The following is a 27,651-nucleotide window of genomic DNA, read 5'->3' on the forward strand; positions in this document are numbered from 1 at the left end:
AAGGGCTTTGTGGGCAATGTTAGAGCCAGTGGGGAGTCAAGGAGAGATTTTTAAGCAGGAAAGTGACATGAATAAATGTGACTTTATAAAGACAGCTCTGGTGGACAAATGAAAAATAAGTTGGAATGTCAAGGTCAAGAATAAGTGCTGGGAAAAAAAAAAAAAAGAATAGATGCTGGAAGACCCAACTAAGGTGCTTTGATATTAATAATGGCACTGAAAGTAATGAGTGCCAAAGAAAATGGAGAGTAGAAAGTATGAGAGATTACATGTTAAAATGGAAAGGTAGGGACTTTGCTGGTGGTCCCGTGGTTAAGAATTCACCTGCCAATGCAGGAGACATGGGTTCGATCCCTGGTCCAGGAAGATGCCACATGCCCTGGGGCAACTAAGCCTTTGTGCCACAACTACTGAAGCCCAAGAGCACCCTAGAGCCCATGCTCTACAAAAAGAGAAGCCACTGCAATGAGAAGCCTACATGTCACAACTAGAGTAGCCCTCACTCACTGCAACTAGAGGAAGCCCTTACATCACAGTGAAGACACAGCACAGCCAAAAATAAATAAATATAAATTTTAAAAAAGGAAAATGTATTAATAAAAGAAGAGGAGGACAGCATATGTAGTGGGGAATAAAGGAGGGAAGTTTATCATAACTCGCAGATTCTAGCTAGATTACTGGAGTCAGTGATGATGCTGTTCATTTAGAAACGGCATACAGGAGAAATAGAGGGTTGGGGGAGGCAAATGGTGAGTTCTACTTTGGAAATGATGAATTGGCTTGTACCTTTGGAACACCCAAGTAGAAACCATTTTAAAAGCAGTTTTTTAGTGTCTCTGTAGGTAGGTGGGAGGTAAAGTCAAGATATTTGACAACTCTTACAAGGAGAAAAATATATTAGCTCAAAAAAGGACGGTTGAGAAATGTTTTATAGAATAGAAATGAGTTGCATACAGTTATAGACACAAGGAAATAAATTAATAGAAAGAAAGAAACTAAAGGGGCCAGGGAAGGAGCATGGGTAGCAGTTCCATCCTATTTAATTTTACCTTATAGTGCAGTAAAAGGAGAGCTGTCTTCTGAGTATACCACACAGCTTCTTGAGTTAACTGGTAAATTGCCTAGTGTGGATCATAAGCCATCTGAAACAGATGGTAAACTGCTAAAATGAATTAGGTTCCACCACCCATTTCAATGGAACATTGTATAGTATGGAAAGAAAAACACTTGGCAAGCAGAAGCATGAGTCAGGAGTAAGTGGTGAGTGGTGTGAGTCATGCATGCATTTAAGATCGGTAAAACCCTGGCTCTGCTCCTGACTTCATTACTTCAGAGCTTCTCTTCCCTCTAGATGCCCAGGCTCAATGATATCCTATCAGCCTCCTCACTCATTTTTTCACTCTACATACTACCTGCTTCAGAATTCTGTGTGTGCTTTGGTTCTCACATGGGCCCTTTCCTTTTTATTCCCACTAAACATTTTTTCAAGTCTGCCATCAGGTCACTGCCCACAAGTTTAAGCCCAACTCCTGAGTAGACACTCAAGGCCTCAACGATATGGCTCTGTCTCATTTTTCCAACTTTATATCTTCCTACTCCCAACACATTATTTTCCATTCCAGTCAAACTGACCTTATTCACCCATACCTGAATTGTTTCTACCATTTTCCTGGCATCATTTTTCTTCTAATTCTCACCGAATACCCCTGTTTTTGTTCTGTTAGAAAAGTGTTTCCTGACAGTACTATCTACAGCAGCACACCCGTCACTTTTTCTTTTTCAATTGAGATATGTTGTTCAGTCACTTAATCATGTCTGACTCTATGCGGCCTCAAGGACTGCAGCAAGCCAGGCTTCCCTGTCCTTCACTATCTCCTGGAGTTTGCTCAAACTCATGTCCCTAGAGTCAGTGATGCCAACCAATCATCTCACCCTCTGTTGCCCTCTTCTCCTCTTGCCCTCAATGTTTCCCAGCATCAGGGTCTTTTTTAATGAATTGGCTCTTCACATCAGGTGGCCAAAGTATTGGAGCTTCACTTTCAGTATGAGTCCTTCCAATGAATATTCAGGGTTGATTTCCTTTAGGATTGACTGGTTTGATATCCCTGTAGTCAAAGGGACTCATGGGAGTCTTCTCCAGCACCACAGTTCAAAAGCATCAGTTCTTCAGTGCTCAGCCATCTTTATGGTCCAACTTTCACATCCATATATGACTACTAGAAAAGCATAGCTTTAATTGTATGGACTTTTGTTGGCAAAGTGATGTCTCTGCTTTTAATATGCTGTCTATGTTTGTCATAGCTTTCCTTCCAAGGAGCAAGCATTTAATTTCATGAAATTAATTTTATTAATTAATTTTAATTCGTTCATAAATTCATTTTAAATTTCATTTAATTTCATGGCTTCAGTCACCATTCACAGTGATTTTGGAGCCCAAGAAAATAAAATTAGCCACTGTTTCCATTTTTCCCCTGTCTGTTTACCATGAAGTGATAGGACTGGATGCCATGATCTTAGTTTTCTGAATGTTGAGTTTTTTTTTTTTTTTCACATTTTATTTTATTTTATTTTTAAATTTATTTTTATTATTATTATTTTTTTTTCCAGTGGGTTTTGTCATACATTGATATGAATCAGCCATGGATTTACATGTATTCCCAATCCCGATCCCCCCTCCCACCTCCCTCTCCACCCGATTCCTCTGGGTCTTCCCAGTGCACCAGGCCCGAGCACTTGTCTCATGCATCCCGCCTGGGCTGGTGATCTGTTTCACCATAGATAGTATACATGCTGTTCTTTTGAAATATCCCACCCTCACATTCTCCCACAAAGTTCAAAAGTCTGTTCTGTATTTCTGTGTCTCTTTTTCTGTTTTGCATATAGGGTTATCGTTATCACCTTTCTAAATTCCATATATATGTGTTAGTATGCTGTAATGTTCTTTATCTTTCTGGCTTACTTCACTCTGTATAATGGGCTCCAGCTTCATCCATCTCATTAGGACTGGTTCAAATGAATTCTTTTTAATGGCTGAGTAATATTCCATGGTGTATATGTACCACAGCTTCCTTATCCATTCATCTGCTGATGGGCATCTAGGTTGCTTCCATGTCCTGGCTATTATAAACAGTGCTGCGATGAACATTGGGGTGCACGTGTCTCTTTCAGATCTGGTTTCCTCAGTGTGTATGCCCAGAAGTGGGATTGCTGGGTCATATGGCAGAAATATAGATCAATGGAACAGAATAGAAAGCCCAGAGATAAATCCACGAACCTATGGACACCTTATCTTTGACAAAGGAGGCAAGGATATACAATGGAAAAAAGACAACCTCTTTAACAAGTGGTGCTGGGAAAACTGGTCAACCACTTGTAAAAGAATGAAACTAGAACACTTTCTAACACCATACACAAAAATAAACTCAAAATGGATTAAAGATCTAAATGTAAGACCAGAAACTATAAAACTCCTAGAGGAGAACATAGGCAAAACACTCTCCGACATAAATCACAGCAAGATCCTCTATGACCCACCTCCCAGAATATTGGAAATAAAAGCAAAACTAAACAAATGGGACCTAATGAAACTTAAAAGCTTTTGCACTACAAAGGAAACTATAAGTAAGGTGAAAAGACAGCCCTCAGATTGGGAGAAAATAATAGCAAATGAAGAAACAGACAAAGGATTAATCTCAAAAATATACAAGCAACTCCTGCAGCTCAATTCCAGAAAAATAAATGACCCAATCAAAAAATGGGCCAAAGAACTAAACAGACATTTCTCCAAAGAAGACATACAGATGGCTAACAAACACATGAAAAGATGCTCAACATCACTCATTATTAGAGAAATACAAATCAAAACCACAATGAGGTACCATTACACGCCAGTCAGGATGGCTGCTATCCAAAAGTCTACAAGCAATAAATGCTGGAGAGAGTGTGGAGAAAAGGGAACCCTCTTACTCTGTTGGTGGGAATGCAAACTAGTACAGCCGCTATGGAAAACAGTGTGGAGATTTCTTAAAAAACTGGAAATAGAACTGAATGTTGAGTTTTAAGCCAGCTTTTTCACTCTGCTTTTTTACCTTTATCAAGAGGCTCTTTAGTTCCTCTTAGGCTTTCAGCCATTAGGGTGGTGTCATCGGCATATCTGAGATTGTTGATACTTCTCCAAGCAAACTTGATTCAGCTTGTGATTCATCCAGCCCAGGATTTCTCATGATGTACTCTGCATATAAGTTATATAAGCAGGGTGACACTATACGGCCTTAAGGTACCCCTTTCACAATTTTGAACCAGTCCATTATTCTATGTCTGGTTCTGTTGCTTCTTGACCTTCATACAGATTTCTCAGGAGGCAGGTAAGGTGGTCTGGTATTCCCATCTCTTTAAAAATTTTCCACAATTTGTTGTGATCCACACAGTCAAAGGTTTTAGTGTAGTCAGTGAAGCAGAAGTAGATGTTTTTCTCTGGCATTCTCTTGCTTTTTCTATGATCCAGTGGATGTTGGTAATTTGATCTCTGGCTCCTCTGCCTTTCCTAAATCCAGCTTGTACATCTGGAAGCTCTCCTTTCACATACGATTGAAGCCTAGCTTGAGGGATTTTGAGCATTACTTTGCTAGTGTGTAAAATTAGCACGGTTGAACAGCAGTTTGAACATTCTTTGGTATTGCCTTTCTTTGGGATTGGAATGAAAACTGACCTTTTCCAGTGCTGTGGCTATTGCTGAGTTTTCTAAATTTGCTGGTGTATTGAGTGTAGCACTTTAACAGCATCGTCTTTTAGGATTTGAAATAGCTCAGCTGGAATTCCATCACCTTTACTAGCTCTGTCCCTAGTAATGCTTCCTAAGGCCCACTTTACTTCACACTCCAGAATGTTTGGAATTCCATCACCTTCACTAGCTCTGTCCCTAGTAATGCTTCCTAAGGCCCACTTTACTTCACACTCCAGAATGTTTGGAATTCCATCACCTTCACTAGCTCTGTCCCTAGTAATGCTTCCTAAGGCCCACTTTACTTCACACTCCAGAATGTTTGGAATTCCATCACCTTCACTAGCTCTGTCCCTAGTAATGCTTCCTAAGGCCCACTTTACTTCACACTCCAGAATGTCTGGTTCTAGGTGAGTGATCACACCATCATGGTTATCCTGATCATTAAAACCCTTTTTTGTACAGTTCTGTGTATTCTTGCCACCTCTTCTTAATCTTTTCTGCTTCTGTTAGATCCTTACCTTTTCTGTACTTTATTGTGCCCATCTTTGCATGAAATGTTCCCTTGGTATCTCTGATTTTCTTGAACTGATCTCTAGTCTTTCCCATTGTATTGTTTTCTTCTATTGCTTTGCATTGTTCACTTAGGAAGGCTTTCTTGTCTCCCTTGCTATTCTTTGGAACTCTGCATTCAGATGGGTATATCTTTCCCTTTCTCCTTTGCCTTCCACTTCTCTTCTTTTCTCAGTTATTTGTAAGGCCTCCTCAGACAACCATTTTGCCTTTTTGCATTTCTTTTTTTTAAGGATGGCTTTGGTTACCTCCTTCTATACAATGTTACAATCCTCTGTCCATAGTTCTTCAGGCACTCTGTTTATCAGATCTAATACCTTGAATCTAGTTGTTACTTCCGCTGTATAATCATAAGAAATTTGATTTAGGTCACACCTGAATGGTCTAGTGCTTTTCCCTACTTTCTTCCATTCACATCTGAATTTTGCAATGAGCAGCTGATGATCTGAGCCACAGTCATCTCCCAGTTTTGTTTTTGCTGACTGTATAGTGCTTCTCCATCTTCACTACAAAGAATATATTCAATCTGATTTTGGTATTGACCACCTGGTGATGTCCATGTGTAGAGTCATCTCTTGTGTTATTGGAAGAGGGTGTTTGCTATGACCAGTGCATTCTCTTGGCAAAACTGTTAGCCTTTGCCCTGTTTCATTTTGTACTCCAAGGCCAAACTTGCCTGTTATACCAGGTATCTCTTGACTTCCTACTTTTGCATTCCAATCCCCTATGATGAAAAGGACATGTTTTTTTGGTGTTAGTTCTAGAAGGTCTTGTAGATCTTCACAGAATGATTCAACTTCAGCTTCTTGTCTTTAGTGAATATAACTGACATTAATGTTAGTTTTAAGTATACAACATAGTGATTCAATCTTTGTATATATCACAAAAAGATCACAGTAAGTCTAATTAACATATATCACCACACAGCTACAATTTTTTTCATGTGATGAGAATTTTTAAGATCTACTCTTAGCAATTTTCAAATATACAATATAGTATTATTAACTATAGTCACAATACTGTACATTACAGGACTTACTTTAGAACTGAAAGTTTATGCATTTTGACCACCTTTACTCATTTTACCTACCTCCACCAGTCTGTTTTCTGTTTCTATGAGTTCATTTTTTCCTCTTGTTGTCTGTTTTTTTAGATTCTACATATAAGTAAAATCATACAGTATTTGTTTTTCTCTTTATGACTTATTTCACTTAACATAATGCCTCCAAGTTCTAACCATATTGGCAAAAACGCCAAGATTTCCTTCTTTTTATGACAGAATAATATTCTAATATATATTACATATAATAATTTCACATTTTTTATACATTCATCTGCTGATGGATACTCAGGTTGTTTCCATGTCTTGGCTAATTGTAAATAGTGCAGCAGTGAATATGGGGTATCTTTTTGAGTTAGTGTTTTTGTTTTCTTCAGATAAATACCCAGAAGCAGAACTGCTGAATCATATGGTATTTCTATTTTTAATTTTTTTTTGAGGAACTTCCATAATGTTTTCCATAGTGGCTGCACCAATTTGCATCCCCACCTTTGCTTTTGGCATTCCTTTTAGTAAAGGTGTTCTTCTTTTACCCTGATGTATTTTCTTCATAGCATTTAATTCTGTGTAACATGTCCTTTTGTGTTTCCTTTTTTACTATCTTATTCTTCACACTTGCCCTGTGAGAGCAAGATATTTGTCTAATCCATCACTATACCCCCAATACCTAAAATGGAGCCTGTGTATTATAGTATTATAGGCATCCAACATAGTCATTAAAAAAATAAAATGACATCCTTGAGTACCTGCTTGTGCCAGTCTCCTAGATGCTGAGGATAAAGAAATGTAAAAAATCAATAGATAGAAAGTTCAATTAAATAGAGTTGGGAGACCAGAAAGAGGATCTCTCACACCTGTAGGGAGAACAGAGCCCAAGAAGAAGGACTCCTCTTTCTCCCACTGCAGAGACTCAGCCAGTGAGAAGCCATGGACTCTTTGTTTACTTAGCCCTCACTCACAACTTCCTTCTCCTTCCCTATAAAAGTGCTCACCTTCCTCTGACATGGGGGGACTTGCAAGTGACTCACAATGGTTACAGACTTCTGATTGCAATTCTCTGCTGATTCTGAATAAACAAACCTTTGCCAGAGAACTGTCTGACAGTGCGCTTGTTTTAGTTCAACAGAAGTAATCAAAACAGATGTAATCCCAGTACCCCAAAAGCATGTAATTTAGTGGGAGAGACAGACAAAAAATAAGAACACGGTTAAAAATTAATATTAATACTAATTACAGTGAGAAGTGCTATGAAGGAAAAGAACAGGGATTGATTTTAGATTAAGTAACCATTTGTAAACTTCTTGACTTGGCATTACTGATTAGGGCTAAAGCAATAAAAGTCAGGTCTATGGACAGAGCAATCTTGTACCAAAAATAAACTGATCCTAAAACAATTTTTAGATGTTTGGATTCATTTGCTTTTTTATCCACACCACAAATTGAGCCAACATACACATAGTTCTTTGATGGAGCAGTGTAGTTTTGGAAGCCTCCCTTATGTGAAGTTCACACAATACTTTCCTAAGAAATCTGGAACCACTCTGCTTTGGTGAATTAAGGTCAGACTGACCCCTGAGGTTATCAAAATATGGACTCAAAAGTCATTGAGAATACTCTTTTGTTTTAGAATCCCAAGTAATTTAATCTAACAGGTTTGGACCATCTGGTTTTCCTCCTGCAACATGGTACAAGTTTTAACAGTTATCCAGTTGTTGTTTTTTTTTATCCCCCAAGTGAGATGAGTCATCAAACTATAAAATCTGAAGGTGATTTTGTAAGTTTTTGCAAGTCCACATACTATTATCATTTACAAACAGAAAGTTATAGGTGTTTAAGATGAAAGATGGCCCTAAGATACTACTTACATTATTAAGCTAATTAAGCGCTCTTTCATTTTATGACAACTGAATTACTTAACTAGATTATTTAGACTTTCCAAATTCATCAACATAGGAGGTTTTTTTTTCTGTATTGCTTGCCAAACTACACACATACAAAAAACCTTGCATTTTCATGGAAAATAATCTTTGCCAACCCTCTCAACTAGCTCTGAGTTTGACTGATAGTATATGAGCTCTACCATCTGCTAACAAAGCAGCCTTTCATAATGGATAAATGATACTAAGGAAAATGATAGTGAAACATAACCTGACTTGTTTTCATAAGTTGATGCAACTGAACAGAAAAAGCAAGCCTACACTTTTCCAAGTGAAGTTCAAATTGTATCCCAATAATTGAAACTGGGTGCTGTTTGAAATTATTCCTTCAAAACATTGAGTGAGTGAGTGAAGTCATTCAGTTGAGTCCTACTCTTTGCGACCCCGTGGACTGTAGTCCACCAGGCTCCTCCATCCATGGGATTCTCCAGGCAAGAATACTGCAAAACATTAGGCAGTCTAAATACATAAATCTCTTTTAAAAGCTAACACTTCCAAAAACTTTGAATAAAGTTTAGATCCAACTTACATTACATTGTTTAAGTCCCCAAGAATTAATTGACCAGAGAAGTCACCAAATTAAATGTCATTTTAAAACTATGATTAAAAAAATTAATTCTGAAAATCTATTGTATTAATAGGCTTAATAAACCCAGTTCTTCAAGACATGAGTGTTAGAATCATTAATTTCCAGTTTTACACTATAAGTTTACTCTTTTATTACCTGTACATTTTAATGGATATCCTTGACAACTTATTTGACTGGGGAAAATTTGAGAATGTCTCCAAAAATAATGCTGTGCTTTAGTGTCATGTCAAGATTTAGTAAATTTTAAAAGTTACTCTTTATTTTTTTTAAAGGTAGTACAACTAAACAGATATATAATGGCTCTTAATTATTGTTTTTTGTTTCATGTTTATTTTACTCCTATGTATGTATATTATGGGGCTTCCCAGGTGGCACGAGTGGTAAAGAACCCACCTGCCTGTGCAGGAGACATAAGAGACGCAGGTTCCATCCCTGGGTTGGGAGGACCCCCTCGAGGAGGGCATGGCAACCCACTCCAGTATTCTTGCCTGAAGAATCCCATGGACAGAGGAGCCTAGCAGGCTACAGTCCATAGGGTTGCAGAGTCGGACACAACTAAAGCAACTTGGCATGCATACATATTATAAATTATTATTTTACATATATATGAATAGCACATTCATATATGTGTGTGTGTGTGTGTGTAAATATATACATACATTCTTTTTACTTAGAATTCTCTAAGAGGAAAAACCAAAGTGATAAAGAGGCTATAATTTTAGCCAAGTAGTCAGGAAAAACAAGTGCTGGTCTTAGTTTCATAGCTGTCTGGCTTTGGGAATGTCATTTAATTTCTTAGCTCCTCAGCTGTCCCTCCTGAAAAAGGTAAAATCTCAGTATAAAAATCTGTTCTTTCCTAGATCATGCTACGGTTTAACTATTCTGGCAGACTCTATAAATCTATCCCCAAAGAACTCAATATCATTCCAGACTGAGGCGGAGTGGGAATTGGAATAGAAGGAGGGACAGGAAGCCTGATCATTACCCATGACATGATGTCACAAAGCAATATTTAAAATGCAGAAACTGGCAATGATTTTCATTGTCCTCAGCAACATCCCCAATAATTTTACATGTTTCCCATATATTGATAGAAGTGAATCCAAATGTCAATTAATTCAACATAAATTCTTCTCTGTAAATTTAGTTTTGTTGGGGTGATGAGCAAGGGCCAGGAGGGTTGAAACAACCAACAGTCAAATCACTAGTGAGTAGCTGGACTTTTAATCACTATATTATCAAACTAAAAGACTTCTTATGAGAAAACATGCAAGCTCATTTCTCCATCAGAACTGCTGAAGTTTCCATGTACAAGTTTCTGTTAAGGCCTGGATCACATTAAAAAATGGTTTATTGGCTCCTGGGTTCTGTGGTTCTTTATCAGTTGGCATTTTTAGTTCCTCTAAACTGGAAGGAAAGCTATAACAATGAGACATCACTTTACCAACAAAGGTCCAACATATTAGTCAAACATAATATGTCAACATATTAGTCAAAGCTATGGTTTCTCCAGTGGTCATGTACAGATATGAGAGTTGGGCCATAAAGAAGGCTGAGCGCCAAAGAATTGATGCTTTTGAATTGTGGTGATGAAGAAGACTCTTGATAGTCCCTTGGACTTCAAAGATATCAAACCAGTCCATCCTAAAGGAAATTCATCCTGAGTATTCATTGGAATGACTGATGCTGAAGCTGAAGCTCCATTACTTTGGCCACCTAATACAAAGAGCTGACTCACTGGAAAAGATCCTGATGCTGGGAAAGATTGAAAGCAACAGGAAAAGAGGATGGCAGAGGAAGAGATGGTTAGATAGCATTATCGTCTCAATGGATGTGAATCTGAGCAAACTATTAGAGATAGTGAAGGAGAGAGAAGACTGAAGGGCTGCAGTCCATGAGGTCATGAAGAGTCAGACATGAATTAATGACTGAACAACAACAGCAGAACTGGAAGGTGGAAGTGGCTCCTTTGCAGCCACTACATCTTCTTGTTTCTTATTTGTTGTAATTGTTGTTTTGCTTTTCACTAAAACCAACACATTTTTTTCCTGATAAAGAGGAATGCCCTTTTAAATACTGACTGATGAATGGCAGTTTAGATCCACCTTCAATGAGACTGACCATCTGTTATCTCACCCAAGCCCCCACTCACAGTTCTATGGCAGTCTTGCAGTTAGATGTGGCTTACTGGCAAAGTTCTAATCTAAGGCACATCATGGGAAGTCTTGACTGTGAAATCTTAGGGAAACTTTGGCTTTCCTAATAATCGAAGGTAGACAACCTATTGCCTTCCACCGCTGTGATGTTCCTCCTTCTTCTGGGCTGGTAAGTGAATATGAGGTTGAAAGAGGAGAAGCCATATTGCAACCATGAGACAATAACCAAGAGGATACCAAGGGTTGTGAAGTGAAAAAATAGAAGAATTCCATTTTTATTGGCATTGTGGAGAAGCAGCCCCAAATGGCCTTCTTCTGTTATAGGGAAAAAACAAGTCCTTGTTTCTTTAAGCCCCACCATCAGTCATGTTTTCCTGTATTGGTAGGTGAAGACAGTATGACCTGATACCTTAGAGAATTACTAGACCCAGAGTGTTGTGCCTAAAATAGCTACTTTGAAGCACAGTGAACTGTTTGCATCTAGTCAGCTTCTGAAACTAAGGACTTAAATGTTTTTATGCTCTCTGTAAGTCACCTATATGGAGGCCCATAAAAAGAAAGGTACTGTGTTCTTGAGGCCTAAAGATTGTTCAGAACCTTATCCTTTCCTCTTCTGTTTCCATCAGCACTAGATATTTTTTATTTATTGAAAACTTACTTTTTTATGTCTAACCATCAATAATTGCTGACTGTCACAAGCACAAGAAATAACCTGAGGAAAACTGTGATCCTTTTATTCTAGATCTGTACTCCTTTGTAACCTTGAACTGGAGCAGCATAATCTAATTTTTTTTTCATTTATTTTTATTAGTTTGAGGCTAATTACTTTACAATATTGTAGTGGTTTTTGCCATACATTGACATGAATCAGCCATGGATTTACATGTGAATCTAATTTCTTAAATGACATATTCATTCACTTGATTAAATATTTTAAAATATTCTGTATGCTTGTAAATCAGATAATATAATATGAATAAGACATACTCCTAGACATCCAGGAATAATTTCATATGTATTTCATTGAGTGCTTTGACTAACAGGCAACAAAACTATGTTGAGAAACTATCTTGTGTTTGAAGTTAATTATGCCACTTTCTGTCAACTGCCCCTCATGGACTCAAAACTAACATTAATAATGCCCTGAAAATAGCTTGTATGGCAAGCTTCTACCTATGGCAGAATTTAAAGAAAGGTATCTGATATAAATATTCTATATTATATACACAAAATGCCATTAGAACAGAAAAGGAAGCAAAGATGGGTATGGATGGTACATTTGAAAAGAGATTACAAAGATTAGGAAAACAGAATTGAGGAAAGGGGTCAGGAAGTAAGCTGAAGAAGTTCCTACCTAGTGGCATATAGTTATTCAGTGAAAGATGGAAAGTGAAGGTGAAGGACAGTGAAGTAGGGTAGTTAGCATGAAAAATTGAACAGTGGTAACAGTCTGTTCAGGGTGCCACAACAAAATACAATAAATTCGGTGGCTTAAACAACAAAAGTGTATTTCTTATAGTTCTGGAGGGTGGGAAGTCCAGGATCAAGTGTCTGTCCAATTTGGCTCCTGGTGGGAGCTCTCTCTTCTCTGCCTTCTTGCTATGTACTCACATTGCAGACAGAGCTCTGGTGTTTCTGCCCCTTTTTGTTCAGGCAACTACCCTATTGGGTTAGGATCCCAACTCTATGACCTCATTTAAGCCTAATCATCTCTTCACAGGCCCTGTCTCCAAATACAGTCACAGTGGAAGTGAGGGCTTCTGCATAGAAATGGGGAGAAGGAGGGACACAAACATTTAGTCCATAAATGAGAGCTTAAAAAGTTTCTGTAAGAAATGGAAGGAAGAGACCCATGGAAGGATACATGGGCACTGTTTGGAGCAACTGAAGTTAAATACCATTCAGGTTCAGAAAACCATGATAGCCCAGGCTTTCTGCATAGAAGCATTTATTGGTGGCTTGTGAGAGAAAGAGTGCCAGGCAGGCTCACTAAGTCAAGGAAATAGATAATGGGGTTTCAAGATGTTGAGGTTGCTGGAATTTATTGGCAAAGTGCTGGAAAAGTGGAAGTTACACAGAAAAGAGGGCTCAAAAATTCTGCATAGGGATCCTTGCCTCTTTGACTGCATTTTAAACAGTGTGTCTGTGCAGGGGACACGCCTTGAGGCTGAACAAGAAAACCACTCCTGGGGACAAAGCATGTACCAGGAATCTGTAAACAGTACAAATCTAGTTCATACTGGACTGGGAAATTTACAAATTGAGACAAATCAGAGTAGAGACATGTCACAGAACACTTAGGGCATTCAATAAAGATCCAGGAAGGTCACTTGATAAGAGTAAGGATAAACTAGCATAAAAATATGTTATTCTAGTCTTTCCTTAACAAAGCTTAAGTATAAGCTGAGAAAAGATGAAGCCTGTCTTCAAGTAAATTAACTGCAAAACCCAAGTTAATGCTTCTTAAAGGAAATAGGCACTCAACAATGTAACTTACTAAACATCTAGCTTATGATAATTAAAAAATTATAATATCTGTAAAGAAGAAGGAAAATCTTACACAACACATAACCAAGAGGAAAGTTTAGAACGTAAACACATAGAGAAATTACAGGGATAATAAAACTGGTAATCAAGTTCTTTAAAACAGCTATTATGAAAATGCTCAAGGATTTCAAAGAAAAATGAAAGAGAAAGTAGAAAAATGTTTTAATGAACCAAATAACTTCTAGAGCTGAATGTAACATCTATAGTGAAAAAAAATCACTGGAATGGCTTAATAGCAGATTAGACACTACTGCTTTTTTTTTTTCCCCCTAAACAAGCACTGTTTAATTATTTTGAAGTTATGCAGTCAACAATAAAAACAAAATTAAAAATCCCTACTATAAAACTAGCCAAATGTCACTGCTGCTCCTGCCGCTAAGTCACTTCAGTCATATCCAACTCTGTGTGACCCCATAGATGGCAGCCCCCCAGGCTCCTCTGTCCCTGGGATTCTCCAGGCAAGAACAATGGAGTGGGCTGCCATTTCCTTCTCCAATGCATGCATGCCGTCTATGGAGTCGCACAGAGTCGGAAGCGACTGAAGCAACTTAGCCAAATGTCACTAATAATCAAAAATTTCCTTGCTCTACATTCTGAGGAAGTTATTGTTTATTGCAGCCATCCTCTCTGTCTCTTCCTGAACAGTTTCTAAACTCAAGATTGACTGGATGCATTTTTCCCCTTTTAAGGTAGCTGAAGAAAAAGCAGGTTAATGAAAGCTAGTAAGAATTTTAAAACATTGTAAGTTCATCCTACTTCCAAAATTCAGCAGTATGTTGCAGGCCATCTACTATACAAATCATTGGTGCCTTTTTGGGCTAATTTTATGAGTAATTAAACAGAAGTTAATGACTTTTTAAAAAACAGTTGCATATTTACTGTGCTGAACTTGAAGACATTACAATAAATACTATTCAAAATGAAGCACAGGAAGGAAAAAAAGTCTTAAAAAAGGAAAAGGAACTCAGTGAAATGTGGGGAAATACTAAGTTGTTTAATGTATGTGCAATTGTAGTCCCAGAAAGATAAAGAAGAATGAAAAATATTTGAAGAAATAATGGCTGAAAACTTTCCAAATTTTCTGAAAAATATAAACATATATATCTATGAGTTCACTGAATTCCAAGAAAGACAAACACAAAGAAAACTACAAGGCATATCAAAATCAACTTGCTGAATAGTCAGTAATAAAAATAAAAGTCTTCAAAGCAACAAGAAAGGAAAAAGACACATGCATATAAAGAAAAATATTCCATTGACTTCTCATTTAAAACAATGATACAGAAGATAATAGAATGACATCTTTTAAATGGAATGAACGAAATTTTTAAAGGTTGAGAAAATACAAGCTGAGAAAATTAAGCACCAACAGAAATGTGCTTCAAGAAATGTTAAAGGAGGTTCTTCATGCTGAAGAAAAATGGTTCCAGATGAAAACTCAAATCTAAACTAGAAGAAAGAACACCACAATCAATCAATTTGTGGAAAAATAGAAAATACTTTTTTCTGTATCTTTAATTTCATTAAAAGATCTCTTCCACTACCCTTTCACTTTCTTCTTTCAACGCAGTTCAATCCTTAAGCCATTAGATTGGTCCAAGCGAAAGAAGCATCTGTGCCAAGGTGAGGGGCTCATGGGGGCTCTGTTTGCCCAAAGCAAGGCATCAGAACTTGGGGAGCATCCATTCAGTGGAGCAGCCTTCCTTGCACAGGGTTTTGGAGACCAAGACAGGTAAGGAGGGTGTCCCTTGGGGGAACAGGTAAGGACATGTTCCCCCATGTCCCCAAGGGGGAATGGCCCACAGTAGAATATCAGAGCCTCAGTGGAAAGAGGAAGACAAATTAGGAAGCATGGCTCACTGTGGGATGCTGGAGCCCAAGAAAAGGACATCTGCTCAGCCCAGACGGAGACAAGCAGAATGAGAGGGCACTAATCCCTGTGGAAGAACCATGTAGGGTATTGGAGTCTGCAAGGAATGAGGGGGAAGTCCCTAAGGAGGGACAGCCATTGTGGGATATAAGGGCCTGAACAAGACAAGAGGGTGAATTAAGGAAGTAGAACTCTGTGTAAGATACCTGGAGCAAGGGGGATGTGGAGAGCAGCTATGTTGGGAGAGAAGGTTGACATGTGGTGACAGGGCCTATTTAGTATAAGGCAGGCATTCCCAAAGAGGGGCAGCCTATGCACAGAGATTCAGAACCTGAGTAGGGTAAGGGGGCATCTACATAGGAAGGTACTCAGTGCAGGGAGTGTTAGCCCAAACAAAATTAGGAAGGCAATTGCATAGGGGAAAGGGCAATTGCATAGAATGTCAAAGTCCAAGCATATGAGGAGGGTCTCTGAGTGGCAAGGGGTGTCAGAGCCTGAGCAGGATGAAGAAGGTATCCACACAGAGGGGGCAGTGGCAGCCACATGTGTGACTGCTTACACACAGGGGAGTGATCAGATAAGTAAATACATGAAGAATAATGAGAGTTGGGATTCTCACTGTTGGAGAAGGACATTGCAGATACAGAAAAGGAGAAGATTAGAATGAGTCCTGTGGTGATAAACTGAACTGGAAGTATTCACATGCCATGTAGGTTTTAAGCACATAGATATATGTACATATGGAGGAAATGTGTATATGTGTGCATCTACTTATAGAATCTCTAGTTCTACCAAGAGTACACGGGAGAAGCAACACTCCAACGGCAATGAACACAGGTAGTGTTCAAATCTTGGTTTCTATGTACAATTCTCCTTTCAAAACGATTCAAAGAGTTCTAGAAAAATGACCTATCCAGGATGGAGCAGAGAAAGTACAAGTGGAGACTGGAACATGTTGTGCTATAAAGTAGGGAAGTGCTCAGAGGATGATAGTTACATGTCAGTGGGACACAGAAGGCAAATTGTTGTTCAGTCACTAAGTCTTTGCAGCACTGTGGACTGCAGCATGTCAAGCTACTCTGTCCTTCACTATCTCCTTGAGTTTGCTCAAGCTCATGTCCATGATGAGTCAGTGATGCCATCCAAACCACTTCATCCTCTGTCATCCCCTTCTCCTCCTGCCTTCAATCTTTCAAAGAATCAGGGTTTTTTCCAATGAATCAGCTCTTCGCATCACGTGGTCAGAGTATTGGGGCTTCACCTTCAGCATCAGTCCTTCCAATGAATATTCAGGGTTGATTTCCTTTAGGATTAACAGGTTCGATCTCCTTGCTGTCCAAGGGACTCTCAAGAGTCTTCTCTAGCGCCACAGTTTGAAAGCATCAATTCTTTAGCACTCAGCCTTCTTTACGGTCCAACTTTCACAGCCATACATGACTATTGGAAAAACCATAGCTTCAGACCTTTGTTGACAAAAAGATGTCTCTGCTTTTTCAATACGCTAAGTGTGTTACCGCTTTTCTTCGAAGGAGCAAGCATCTTTTAATTTCATGACTGCAGTCACCATTCACAGTGATTTTGGAGCCCAGGAAAATAAAATTTACCACTGTTTCCATTTTATCCCCATCCATTTGCCATTGAAGGATGGGATTGGATGCCATGATCTTAGTTTTTTGAATGTTGAGTCTTAAGTCATCTTTTTCACTCTTCTCTTTGACTGTCATCAAGAGGCTCTTTGTTCCTCTTCTGCCATTAGGGTGGTGTCATCTGCATATCTGAAGTTGTTGATTTTTCTCCATGCAATCTTGATTCCTGCTTGTGAGTTATCCAGCCTGGCATTTTCCATGACGTATTCTGCATGTAAGTTAAATAAGCAGGGTGACAATATACAGCCTTGACATATTCCCTTCCCAGTTTTGAACCAGTCTGTTGTTCCATATCCAGTTCTAATTGTTGCTGGTTGACCTACATACAGGTTTCTCAGGAGACCAGTAAGATGGTCTGGTATTCCCATCTCTTTAAGAATTTTCCACAGTTTGTTGTGATCCACACAAAGGCTTTAGCGTAGTCAATGAAGCAGAAGTAGATGTTTTTCCAAATTCCCTTGCTTCTTCTGTGATCCAGCAGATGTTAGCAATTTGCTCTCCAGTTCCTCTGCCTTTTCTAAATCCAGCTTGTACACCTGGAAGTTCTCAGTTTATGTACTGTTGAAGCCTAGCTTGAAGGATTTTGAGCATTACCTTACTAGCATGTGAAATGAGCACAACTGAATGATAGTTTGAACATTCTTGGGCTTCCCTTGTGGCTCAACTGTAAAGAATCTGCCTGCAATGCGGGCGACCTGGATTCAATCCCTGGGTTGTGAAGATCCCCTGGAGAAGGTAAAGGCTACTCAATCCAGTATTCTGGCATGGAGAATTCCATGGACTCTATAGTCCATGGGGTCACAAAGAGTTGGACACAGCTGAGTGACTTTCACTTTCACTTTGAGCATTCTTTGGCATTGCCTGTCTTTGGGATTGCAATGAATACTGATCTTTTCCAGGCCATTGCTGAGTTTTCCAAATTTGCTGGCATACTGAGTGCAGCACTTTATCAGATTCATCTATTAGGATTTGAAATAGCTCAGCTGGAATTGCATCACCTCCACTAGCTTTGTGCCTAGTAATGCTTCCTAATACCCACTTGACTTCACACTCCAGGATAACCACCATCGTAGTTAGCCGGGTCATTAAGACTTTTTTTGTACAGATCTTCTGTGTATTCTTGCCACCTCTTCTTAATCTCTTCTGCTTCTGTTACGTTATTTGCTGTTTCTGTCCTATATTGGGCCCATCTTTGCATGAAAAGCTACCTTGGTGTCTCTAATTTTCTTGAAGAGATCTCTAGCCTTTTCATTCTATTGTTTTCCTCTATTTTTTTTTGCACTGTTCACTTTAGGAGGCTTTCTTATCTCTCCTTGCTATATCTTTGGAACTCTGCATTTAGTTGGGTATATCTTTGCCTTTAGCTTCTCTTCTTTTCTCAGCTATTTGCAAGGCCTCCTCAGATAACCATTTTGCCTTCTTGCATTTCTTTTTTTCTGGGATCGTTTTGGTCACCTCCTCCTGTTCAATGTTATGAACCTCCGTCCACAGTTCTTCAGACACTCTATCAGATCTAATCTTTTGAATCTATTTGTTACTTCTACTATATAAGCATAAAGGATTTGATTTAGGTCATACATGAATGGCCTAGTGGTTTCCCTACTTTCTTCAAGTCTGAATTTTGCAATAAGGAGCTCAGGATCTGAGCCACAGTCAGCTCCAGGTCTTGTTTTTCCTGACTATATAGAGCTTCTCCATCTTCGGCTGCATATAATCAATCTGTTTTTGGTACCAACTATCTGGGGATATCATGCTGTGCTATAAAGTAGGGAAGTGCTCAGAGGATAATAGTTATGTGTCAAAGGGACATAGAAGGCAACTTGAAAGGACTCCTACTTCTGAATCTGGAAGAATTTGAGCTTCAAAATAAATAGTGTTGGTAACAGATTATATATCTCATTGAATAAAATAGAAAACCATGAGTCATACAGATATAAATAAACTGAAAGGTTGATGAGGAATGGGAATATTTACATAATTGTAAAGCACCTCCTCGCAAAATGCATATCCATTTCAAAGAGGGCAGTTGAACAGTGGAGAAGCAGACACCACCTTAAACAAGCAATCACCTGTGAAATCACCAGTCCTGGGCAAATCCAAATTCTGTATCATGTAGTGAGATGAGCACAGTCTAATGTCTGTGGTATTTCTAATAAAAATTCACAACCTGAATCTATTCTGGAGAAAACAGAACAAGTTAAAATAAGAGATCTACAATAAAATTGGCCTGATTTTCATGTCAAGGAATGAAAATTAAAGAAAGGCAGACTCAAGGAGACAAATGGCCATGGTAATCAGCTGTTCTTGTGTGATTCTGGATTGCATCCTTTTGCATTATTGGGACAACTGGGGATACCCAAATTAGATCCAAGGATTTTGATGGCTAACTTCAAGAGGATGCCCTTATATATAGTGAAAACTCCAGTGATATTTAGGGGTCATAGGTTATCATGTCAACAACTTACTCTCAAATCATTCAGAAAAAAAGTACTTTGTATTGCACTTGCAACCTTCCTGTTTGAGATTGTTAAACATTAAAAATACACATTGGATGAAATATAATTGACTCTTTAAAGGAAAAATAAACTCTAGTGTAGGGTTTATAAATACATAAAAATAAAGTACATGGAAATAATAGCATGAAGCACAGGAAGAGGAAGATGAAAGCATACTCTTGCTAGGTTCTTATATGTAAAGTGATAAAAAATATTTTAAGGCATAATCTGAAATGAATTGAAAATTCAGGTGCTTACAATGTAAGCAAACATTAGCAGTCAACATATAGGAGTTCAAAGAAAAAACAGCTACATAATTTTAGGAAGGAGTTTGATATGGCTTAGAAAAATAGCTAAGAATGACATATTAATATGACACAAAAAGAAATAATCAGGGCAATAGTAATGGATTTTGTTACATAAAGCTTTAAATTTTCTCTGGTCAGACTCCATGGGCAAAACTGAAAGCAAGCATGAAGTGTAGGCATTAAGGGCTTCCCTGGTGGCTCAGACGGTAAAGCATCTGTCTGCAGTGCGGGAGACCTGGGTTCGACCCCTGGATTGGGAAGATCCCTTGGAGGAGGGCATGGCACTCCAGTATTCTTGCCTGGAGAATCCCCATGGACAGAGGTGCCTGGCAGTCCACAGGGGCCACAAACAGTCTGACCCGACTGAGCACCCAAGCACAGCACATTAAGTGTAGGGGAAAAAAATTTCAAATATATTCCAGACAAAAGGTGAAAACTACCAGTATATAAAGGGTTCTCTTATAAGCTGTAAGAAAATTATAGGAATTCCAATTTAAACACAAAGAAGATGTGAACAGGCAATTTATAAAGAAGAAACAGTGGACAAAAATGTCCTCATTCTGACTCTGTGCTATACATAAAGTGCGAGATGAAATATATATACAGGTATATATCTTATTCCCCAAAATAACTTGAGCTCAGTTCCACATTTAGAAAGATGGGTTTACTACATGGGATTTTATAATGTAAATCTGCCATCAACCAAAATAAGGTGATATTTTACAATTCTTCCACCATTTATCAGGTAGTCCCACAAAATAGGGATTACATATTTATCAAAATAGGACAGAATATAACCAGTAGTTGGAATTATGGTTTACATTTCAGAGATCAATTCAATGAGTTATAAGATATAGATACATGATTCTTGTTTTTATAAACTCACAATCTAAGGAAGAAAGATGAGAGGCATAAATATATTTAACTAACTGAAAGTTGCTTTATGACAAGCCCCATTTACATTCCAGAGTGTAGGTGTAACACTAAGGTTAAAGGATTAGGGATTAGAAATTAAAAGGTATGCAGTGAAGCATCTAAAATCTGTTGTACCTTAAATGACAACATGTTCTTGAACAAGGAAGAAAAGAAGGACATTTTTTTCATTCTTATTTACTATTTCTTTAATTTCTCCACTTTTGATTATTATAACAATTTACAGCCATCCAAATGGCTGACTTTCAAAAACTGAGATAACCCAAAGGTAGTTGTAAAAAATATTTTTTCTTCAAAATATGGTTTCCATCATTCATACAAGGTTCATAAAACCACCCTTTAAGAAATTATCAAAACAACTAGTTAAGACATGAATTCATACGAACCTGTAATATTGCTCTTTTGGGTAACTGTGAAATGTCAAATTCAGTAATCCCACGTACAAGAAAGCCTTCAGACACAAATTGTTCAGGAAAAACGTGTTCTTCTTTAGACCTTGTTTTGAATTTTAACTTGGAGAATTTTTGTAATTGAAGTTCATGCTTTAGCATCTGCCATGAAAATAATTTACAGGTTCCATGGAATTGTTGTAAGGACTAAATGAGATGATACATATAAAGCACAATGCTTGATACAATGATAGCACCAAATAAACATTATCATCATTGTCATTATATAAATTATCATTGTCCAGAGCATATGTAATAGTCTCTGAACCACCAAAGCATTATAGATCATTTCCACTAGTTGTCATACAATACTGGCATAGGCAGTCACCTTGAAGATGTGGTCCAGCCTTCTCTTGTAGAAATGAGAAAGCTGAAACCCACAGAGTCAAGGTTCTGGTAATGACAGAACTGATACTTGGGGCATGGAAAGGTAAGGGTTACCCTGGAGCTATAAGAGGAGAGTCAGGGGACTTCTTCTCTGGTCCAATGGTTAGGACTTCACCCTCTCACTATCAAGAGCCTGGGTTTAAGGTCCCTGGTTGAGGAACCTAAGATGCTAGAAACCGTGTGGCACCAAAAATGGAAAAAAACAATGTATATGTATAAATGTTTTTCTTTTAAAAATGTCAGAAGGAAAGAATTTGGAGAATTGCCTGATGTATCATTACAGTAAATCCCCATTTTTACTTTCAATACATTCATTAAAGTGCATAATCAAGGAAAAAACCCTAAAGGGCAAAGAAGGGCTGTACCCAGACACACACGCGCGTTTGCCGTAATGTGTGTGCGTATTGGAGCCTGAGGGAGAGCGCACGACGGAGAGCTGGCGCATGGCTCTCTCCCAGCGGACACCTCATCCTCACTCCACCCTAGTGAATGCAGTAGTGCTGTTAGGCCAAGAAATCACATAGCTAAAATAAAACATTTTCTTTAAATACTCAATTAACTATTTAATGCATATCGACTCTAGTATTCTTGCCTGGAAAATCCCATGGGTAGAGGAGCCTGGTAGACTACAGTCCACAGGGTCGCAAAGAGTCGGACACGACTGAGCAACTTCACTTTCACTACTTTCATTTATATTAAGGATACTATTACTCTGTCATATATAATATACACTATCATATATATTTATGTATATATATCAATTACTACAAAACATTATGTTTAGTATATGGGGATGGCTAAAGAGAACAGTTCTGCCTTCTCTCAGGGACATTCAGTTTAAGGGGATATAAATGGCAGCCTGGTCACGCAGTTACCTTTTCACCAGGAACCATAAAACGGGGTTTAATTTCTTCCTATTTTTCTCTTTTCTATTTATCCCGACTTTATATTTCAGACTATTAGTAAAGCATTACAAACTAAATAATGTAACTACAAAAATTCCAGCATGTTTCTGTATCTGTTCCTAGTAGTTACTGTGAATATTCTAAAAAAACATTAAATTATAATCTACTATACTGATAGCTAAAGCAAACTAGAGATGTTTTTATTATTATAAGTTTGGAGGAGTTTGCTTGGATCCTCTGTTTTGACTGCTTTAATTTCTAATAGGTGTCCCAGTTAAGAATGATTCAAGTGTAGAAATTTAGTAGTTTTAAAGATAATTTAGTATTAAGATTTTATCTGGAAAAGAATAAATTTAGTCTTTATCATTTATTTCTATTATAATCATAGCAAGCCATTTCTCTTCCACTTTAAACATTTATTTCCACCTAAACACTTGCTTAAACAAAATTCTTAGTGTCTTTATCAACAAATTTAAGTGAAATGTTAAAAAGATTTTTCCTTGATGTTGAACTTCAAATGAAAGAGCAAAATTTATTAGGAAATATTTTGGGTAAGTGAGGAGGCATTTAGATTATTAAATTGAAAGAACAAGGACCCCACTAAAAGTATATAATATTCAAGTTGTTAGTGTTTTCCACACATAGCATTATTATCTGGGACAACATCAATGTAACAGCAAAGTTCAGTTTCTAAAAAAAAATAAGTTTACAATATGCCATACCAGCTCATCTTCTCTCTTTCTAAACTTATGTCTTGCTCTATCCCTCCATTTATTTAGGGTAATTATCATCTTGTAGCAGTGGAACATCTTTTGTATCCGCAATAGTGCATCTGAAGAAAATGCATTAGATTACTGTATATAATTACACAGTATTATAATTAATATTCTATCAGGTTTATAGTATGAAACAATGCTGTGTCTGATAGTTTTTATTTTAATTGCATCTGAAATTGATTACTTTTGACAGCAATATATAGTACTGCTGAGACTTCATTAACTTGTAAACATCACCTTTGCCCTTATAAATTAAGATATTATAGACATAGCAAAATGCCAAGTTATATAGCATTTCCTTTTTAACAAATCTATTCTTTATAAAACCAGAACTTCCAGATTTATTCATAGAAATAGAGTCATGAGATAGTACTTTTAAATACCCTGTGATTAAATAGATTGCCATATATATGTGTATGTTTAAGAAGGGGTCCAAAGCTCAAGCACAGGGGCCAAGCCAGGAAGGAGGATGATTAAGGCAGGCCTTGGGGACACCATTCTTAACTATAGCTAATTGCTTCCTCTCAGAAATAAAGACCCACTACCTAGCTTAGTCGGTAAAGAATCTGCCTGCAATGTAGGAGACCTGGGTTCGATTCCTGGGTTGGGAAGATCCCCTGGAGAAGGAAATGGCAATCCACCCCAATATTCTTGCCTGGAAAATCCATGGACAGAAGAGCCTGGTGGGCTACAGTCCATGGGGTTGCAAGAGTCAGACACGGCTTAGAGACTAAACCACCACCACTACCCTTATGTTAAAATCATCGTGTAAATCTATTGCTGATTCATGTCAATGTATGACAAAACCCACTGAAAAAATAAATTAAAAAAAAAAAAAAATCATCAGAGTCCACTCTGAGGTACCAATAGGAGCCAATCAAGAGGAAAGGATTTACTGATTCGCAGCAGCCATAAACAGATCAATATGTAGTTAGCTGCATGAAATCTCTATTCCTGCTCTAAAGAGCACATACATGCACTGTCCGCTCATTACAACTATCAAGGGTTTAAGTAAAAGAAAATTATTTTTCTTTAAGTTTTCTCAGAAATTCATTAAATGAAATATAAAGAATAAAGAGCTCTTTATAAAAAACAATTTTGATATCTATCTGTCCATCTACCTTTCTATTCCAATTCTTTATTTTGTAAAAAAAAGTTAATAGTAGCTCCCTATTTATATTGAAACTTGTATATATATCACACAAATAGATATAGAATTTTATTTTGAATATGCCTGCTTTCTATTACACTAAAACTCTTTGAGACAAATCTCATTAAATACTTTAAATTAGTGACTTTACATTTCATGACAGTTTTATAGACATAAAAATAATAAATTCTCTAGTAAAAATTATGTTTAACTGTTAAGTTTGTTGAAACTTTGGATCCATGAAAACAAAAACCAATTGTTACTGTATAAGGATTTACCTCTAAGTTGTTCTTTTCTATTTTTCACATAAGAGTGCCAGTGATGTAATACATGTTTTTTAAGTCTGAAATTGTCATATACTATTGCTGCTTCCATTTTTTCAGCCAGAACTTCATCATCATTTGTAAGAGGTATTGCTATCTCTTTCCATGTGCTATAAGCAGAAAATACAGGAATATAATATTTTGAAGTTACAGTAATACATTAGTAAATAAACAGAGAGAGAAGAAGTAATATACTGGGCCTCCTTTACCTCCTCAAAAACCACAGCTTCAAGAAAGCTGTTAAATTATTTGCATTGTTTTATTTACAGTCAGTCCTTGCATTTTCTTGAAGCTTGCATTTCCCTGAAGCTTGCATTTCCCTTGTATACATTTCTAAAGCCCCCAAAGCTGTGAAACTGAAACTCTTTTTTGTTTTTTTTTCTCCCATAACCTACTTAGAGGCAAAGCTAGACCTGACCTAAATTTTGCATCAAAACTTCTCAGAATCTGACACATAACTGTTCATAGTATTTCTTCATTTCCCTTAGCAAGAATATACAAATATGTTTTATTGTAGGAATACTAATGTGTTCAGATATGTTTGGTTCCAGTGTGCCATCTCAGACACAACTTAAGATGTTATATAATACACAGTGTGTACAGAGATTTCCTTTTTAAAAATTTTTTTAAGAAAGGGAATCTAGATTTCCAAATATGTTTGTCTCCAAGGATTTCAGATAAGGGGATTATAGACCTGTACTTTCAGTTTTGAAGTTCTATTTTAAAAAAGACAAAGTGGTACCTTGAAGAAGCAAAGACTATCTTTTAACTAAGTAAAAGCTGAATAAATATAAAAGAAATATATAATATAAAATGGTGAAAACAAGATTAAATAGATAAAATCAGTACAACTGGCCAAAAGTGAGTTGTTCTTCATATGGAGAATCTCTAGAATAAGAACACAAAGAGGAGGGAATAATATATAAAACTCATGTTCTTACTAAAAGTGGGTCTTCAGTAAACGCCCATTATAAAAATTACATGCTTTTATCATTAATTCTGGAGTCACCTAAAATGAAGAAAGACATGAAATAACAAGCATTAGAAATAAATGGAACGCACAGGCTACCTCTGGAAGATATACAAGAGAATGAGAGCAGTGATTGCATCTGGAAAGTAAAATTAGGCCTAGGGAGATAGGAACAGACTTCTAGAAGAAGTATCAGTTCAGTCACTCAGTCATGTCCTACTCTTTGCGACCCCAGGAATCGCAGCACGCCAGGCCTCCCTGTCCATCACCAACTCCCGGAGTTTACTCAAACTTATGTCCATTGAGTTGGTGATGCCATCCAACCATCTCAGCCTCCGTCTTCCCCTTCTCCTCCTGCCCCCAATCCCTCCCAGCATCAGGGTCTTTTCCAATGAGTCAACTTTTCACATGAGATGGCCAAAGTATTGGAGTTTCAGCTTCAGCATCAGGCCTTCCAATGAATACCCAGGACTGATCTCCTTTAGGATGGACTGGTTGGATCTCCTTGCAGTCCAAGGGACTCTCAAGAGCCTTCTCCAACACCACAGTTCAAAAGCATCAATTTTTTGGCTCTCAGCTTTCTTCACAGTCCAACTCTCACATCCATACATGACCACTGAAAAAAACTATAGCCTTGACTACACAGACCTTTGTGGGCAATGTTCTGTCTCTGCTTTTTATTTATTTATTTATTTATTTTTAAATTTTTTGTATTTATTTATGTGGCCACACCAGGTCTCAGTTGGGGCACGTAGGATCTTTCAGTTGTGGCATGTGGGATCTAGTTCCCCACCAAGGATCGAACCCAGGCCCCCTGCATTTGGAGTGAGGAGTCTTAGCCCCTGGACCACCAGGGAAGTCCCCTGTCTCTGCTTTTTAATACACTATCTAGTTTGGTCATAACTTTCCTTCCAAGGAGTAAGCGTCTTTTAATTTCATGGCTGCAATCACCTTCTGCAGTGATTTTGGAGCCCAAAAAAATAAAGTCTGGCACTGTTTCCACTGTTTCCCCATCTATTTCCCATGAAGTGATGGGACCAGATGCCATGATCATAGTTTTCTGAATGTTAAGCTTTAAGCCAACCTTTTCACTCTCCTCTTTCACTTTCATCAAGAGGCTTTTTAGTTCCTCTTCACTTTCTGCCATAAGGGTGGTATCATCTGCATATCTGAGGTTATTGATAATTCTCCCAGCAATCTTGATTCTAGCTTGTGCTTCTTCCAGCCCAGTGTTTCTCATGATGTACTCTGCATATAAGTTAAACAAGTAGGGTGACAATATACAGCCTTGACATACTCCTTTTCCTATTTGGAACCAGTCTGTTGTTCCATGTCCAGTTCTAACTGTTGCTTCCTGACCTGCATATAGGTTTCTCAAGAGGCAGGTCAGGTGGTCTGGTATTCCCATCTCTTTCAGAATTTTCCACAGTTTATTGTGAGCCACACAGTCAAAGGTTTTGCTATAATCAATAAAGCAAAAATAGATGATTTTCTGGAACTCTCTTGCTTTTTTGATGATCCAGCAGATGTTGGCAATTTGATATCTGGTTCCTCTCTCTTTTCTAAAACCAGCTTGAACATCTGGAAATTCATGGTTCATGTATTGCTGAAGCCTGGCTTGGAGAATTTTGAGCATTACTTTACTAGCACGTGAGATGAGTGCAATTGTGCGGTAGTTTGAACATTCTTTGGCATTGACTTTCTTTGGGATTGTACTGAAAACTGACCTTTCCCAGTCCTATGGCCACTGCTGAGTTTTCCAAATTTGCTGGCATATTGAGTGCAGCACCTTCACAGCATCATCTTTCAGGATTTGAAGTAGCTCAACTGGAATTCCATCACCTCCACTAGCTTTGT

At 37.7% G+C, this 27,651-nt stretch overlaps 1 protein-coding gene across 1 annotated transcript in view; it reads right to left on the reverse strand.

The window, feature by feature from the left end:
• Positions 1–27,651, reverse strand: part of FBXL13 (F-box and leucine rich repeat protein 13) — a 209,862-nt gene that overhangs the window by 152,502 nt on the left and 29,709 nt on the right. Inside the window, exons 4-7 of the mRNA XM_061166528.1 lie at positions 25,766–25,833; positions 24,780–24,934; positions 23,298–23,407; positions 21,221–21,385 (exon numbers count right to left, since the gene is read on the reverse strand). Of these exons, the coding sequence (XP_061022511.1) occupies positions 21,221–21,385; positions 23,298–23,407; positions 24,780–24,934; positions 25,766–25,833 (498 nt within the window). The remainder of the gene's footprint in view (positions 1–21,220; positions 21,386–23,297; positions 23,408–24,779; positions 24,935–25,765; positions 25,834–27,651) is intronic.

Source organism: Dama dama, chromosome 18 (assembly GCF_033118175.1).
Source record: "Dama dama isolate Ldn47 chromosome 18, ASM3311817v1, whole genome shotgun sequence".
In the NCBI taxonomy this organism is placed as follows: domain Eukaryota; kingdom Metazoa; phylum Chordata; class Mammalia; order Artiodactyla; family Cervidae; genus Dama; species Dama dama.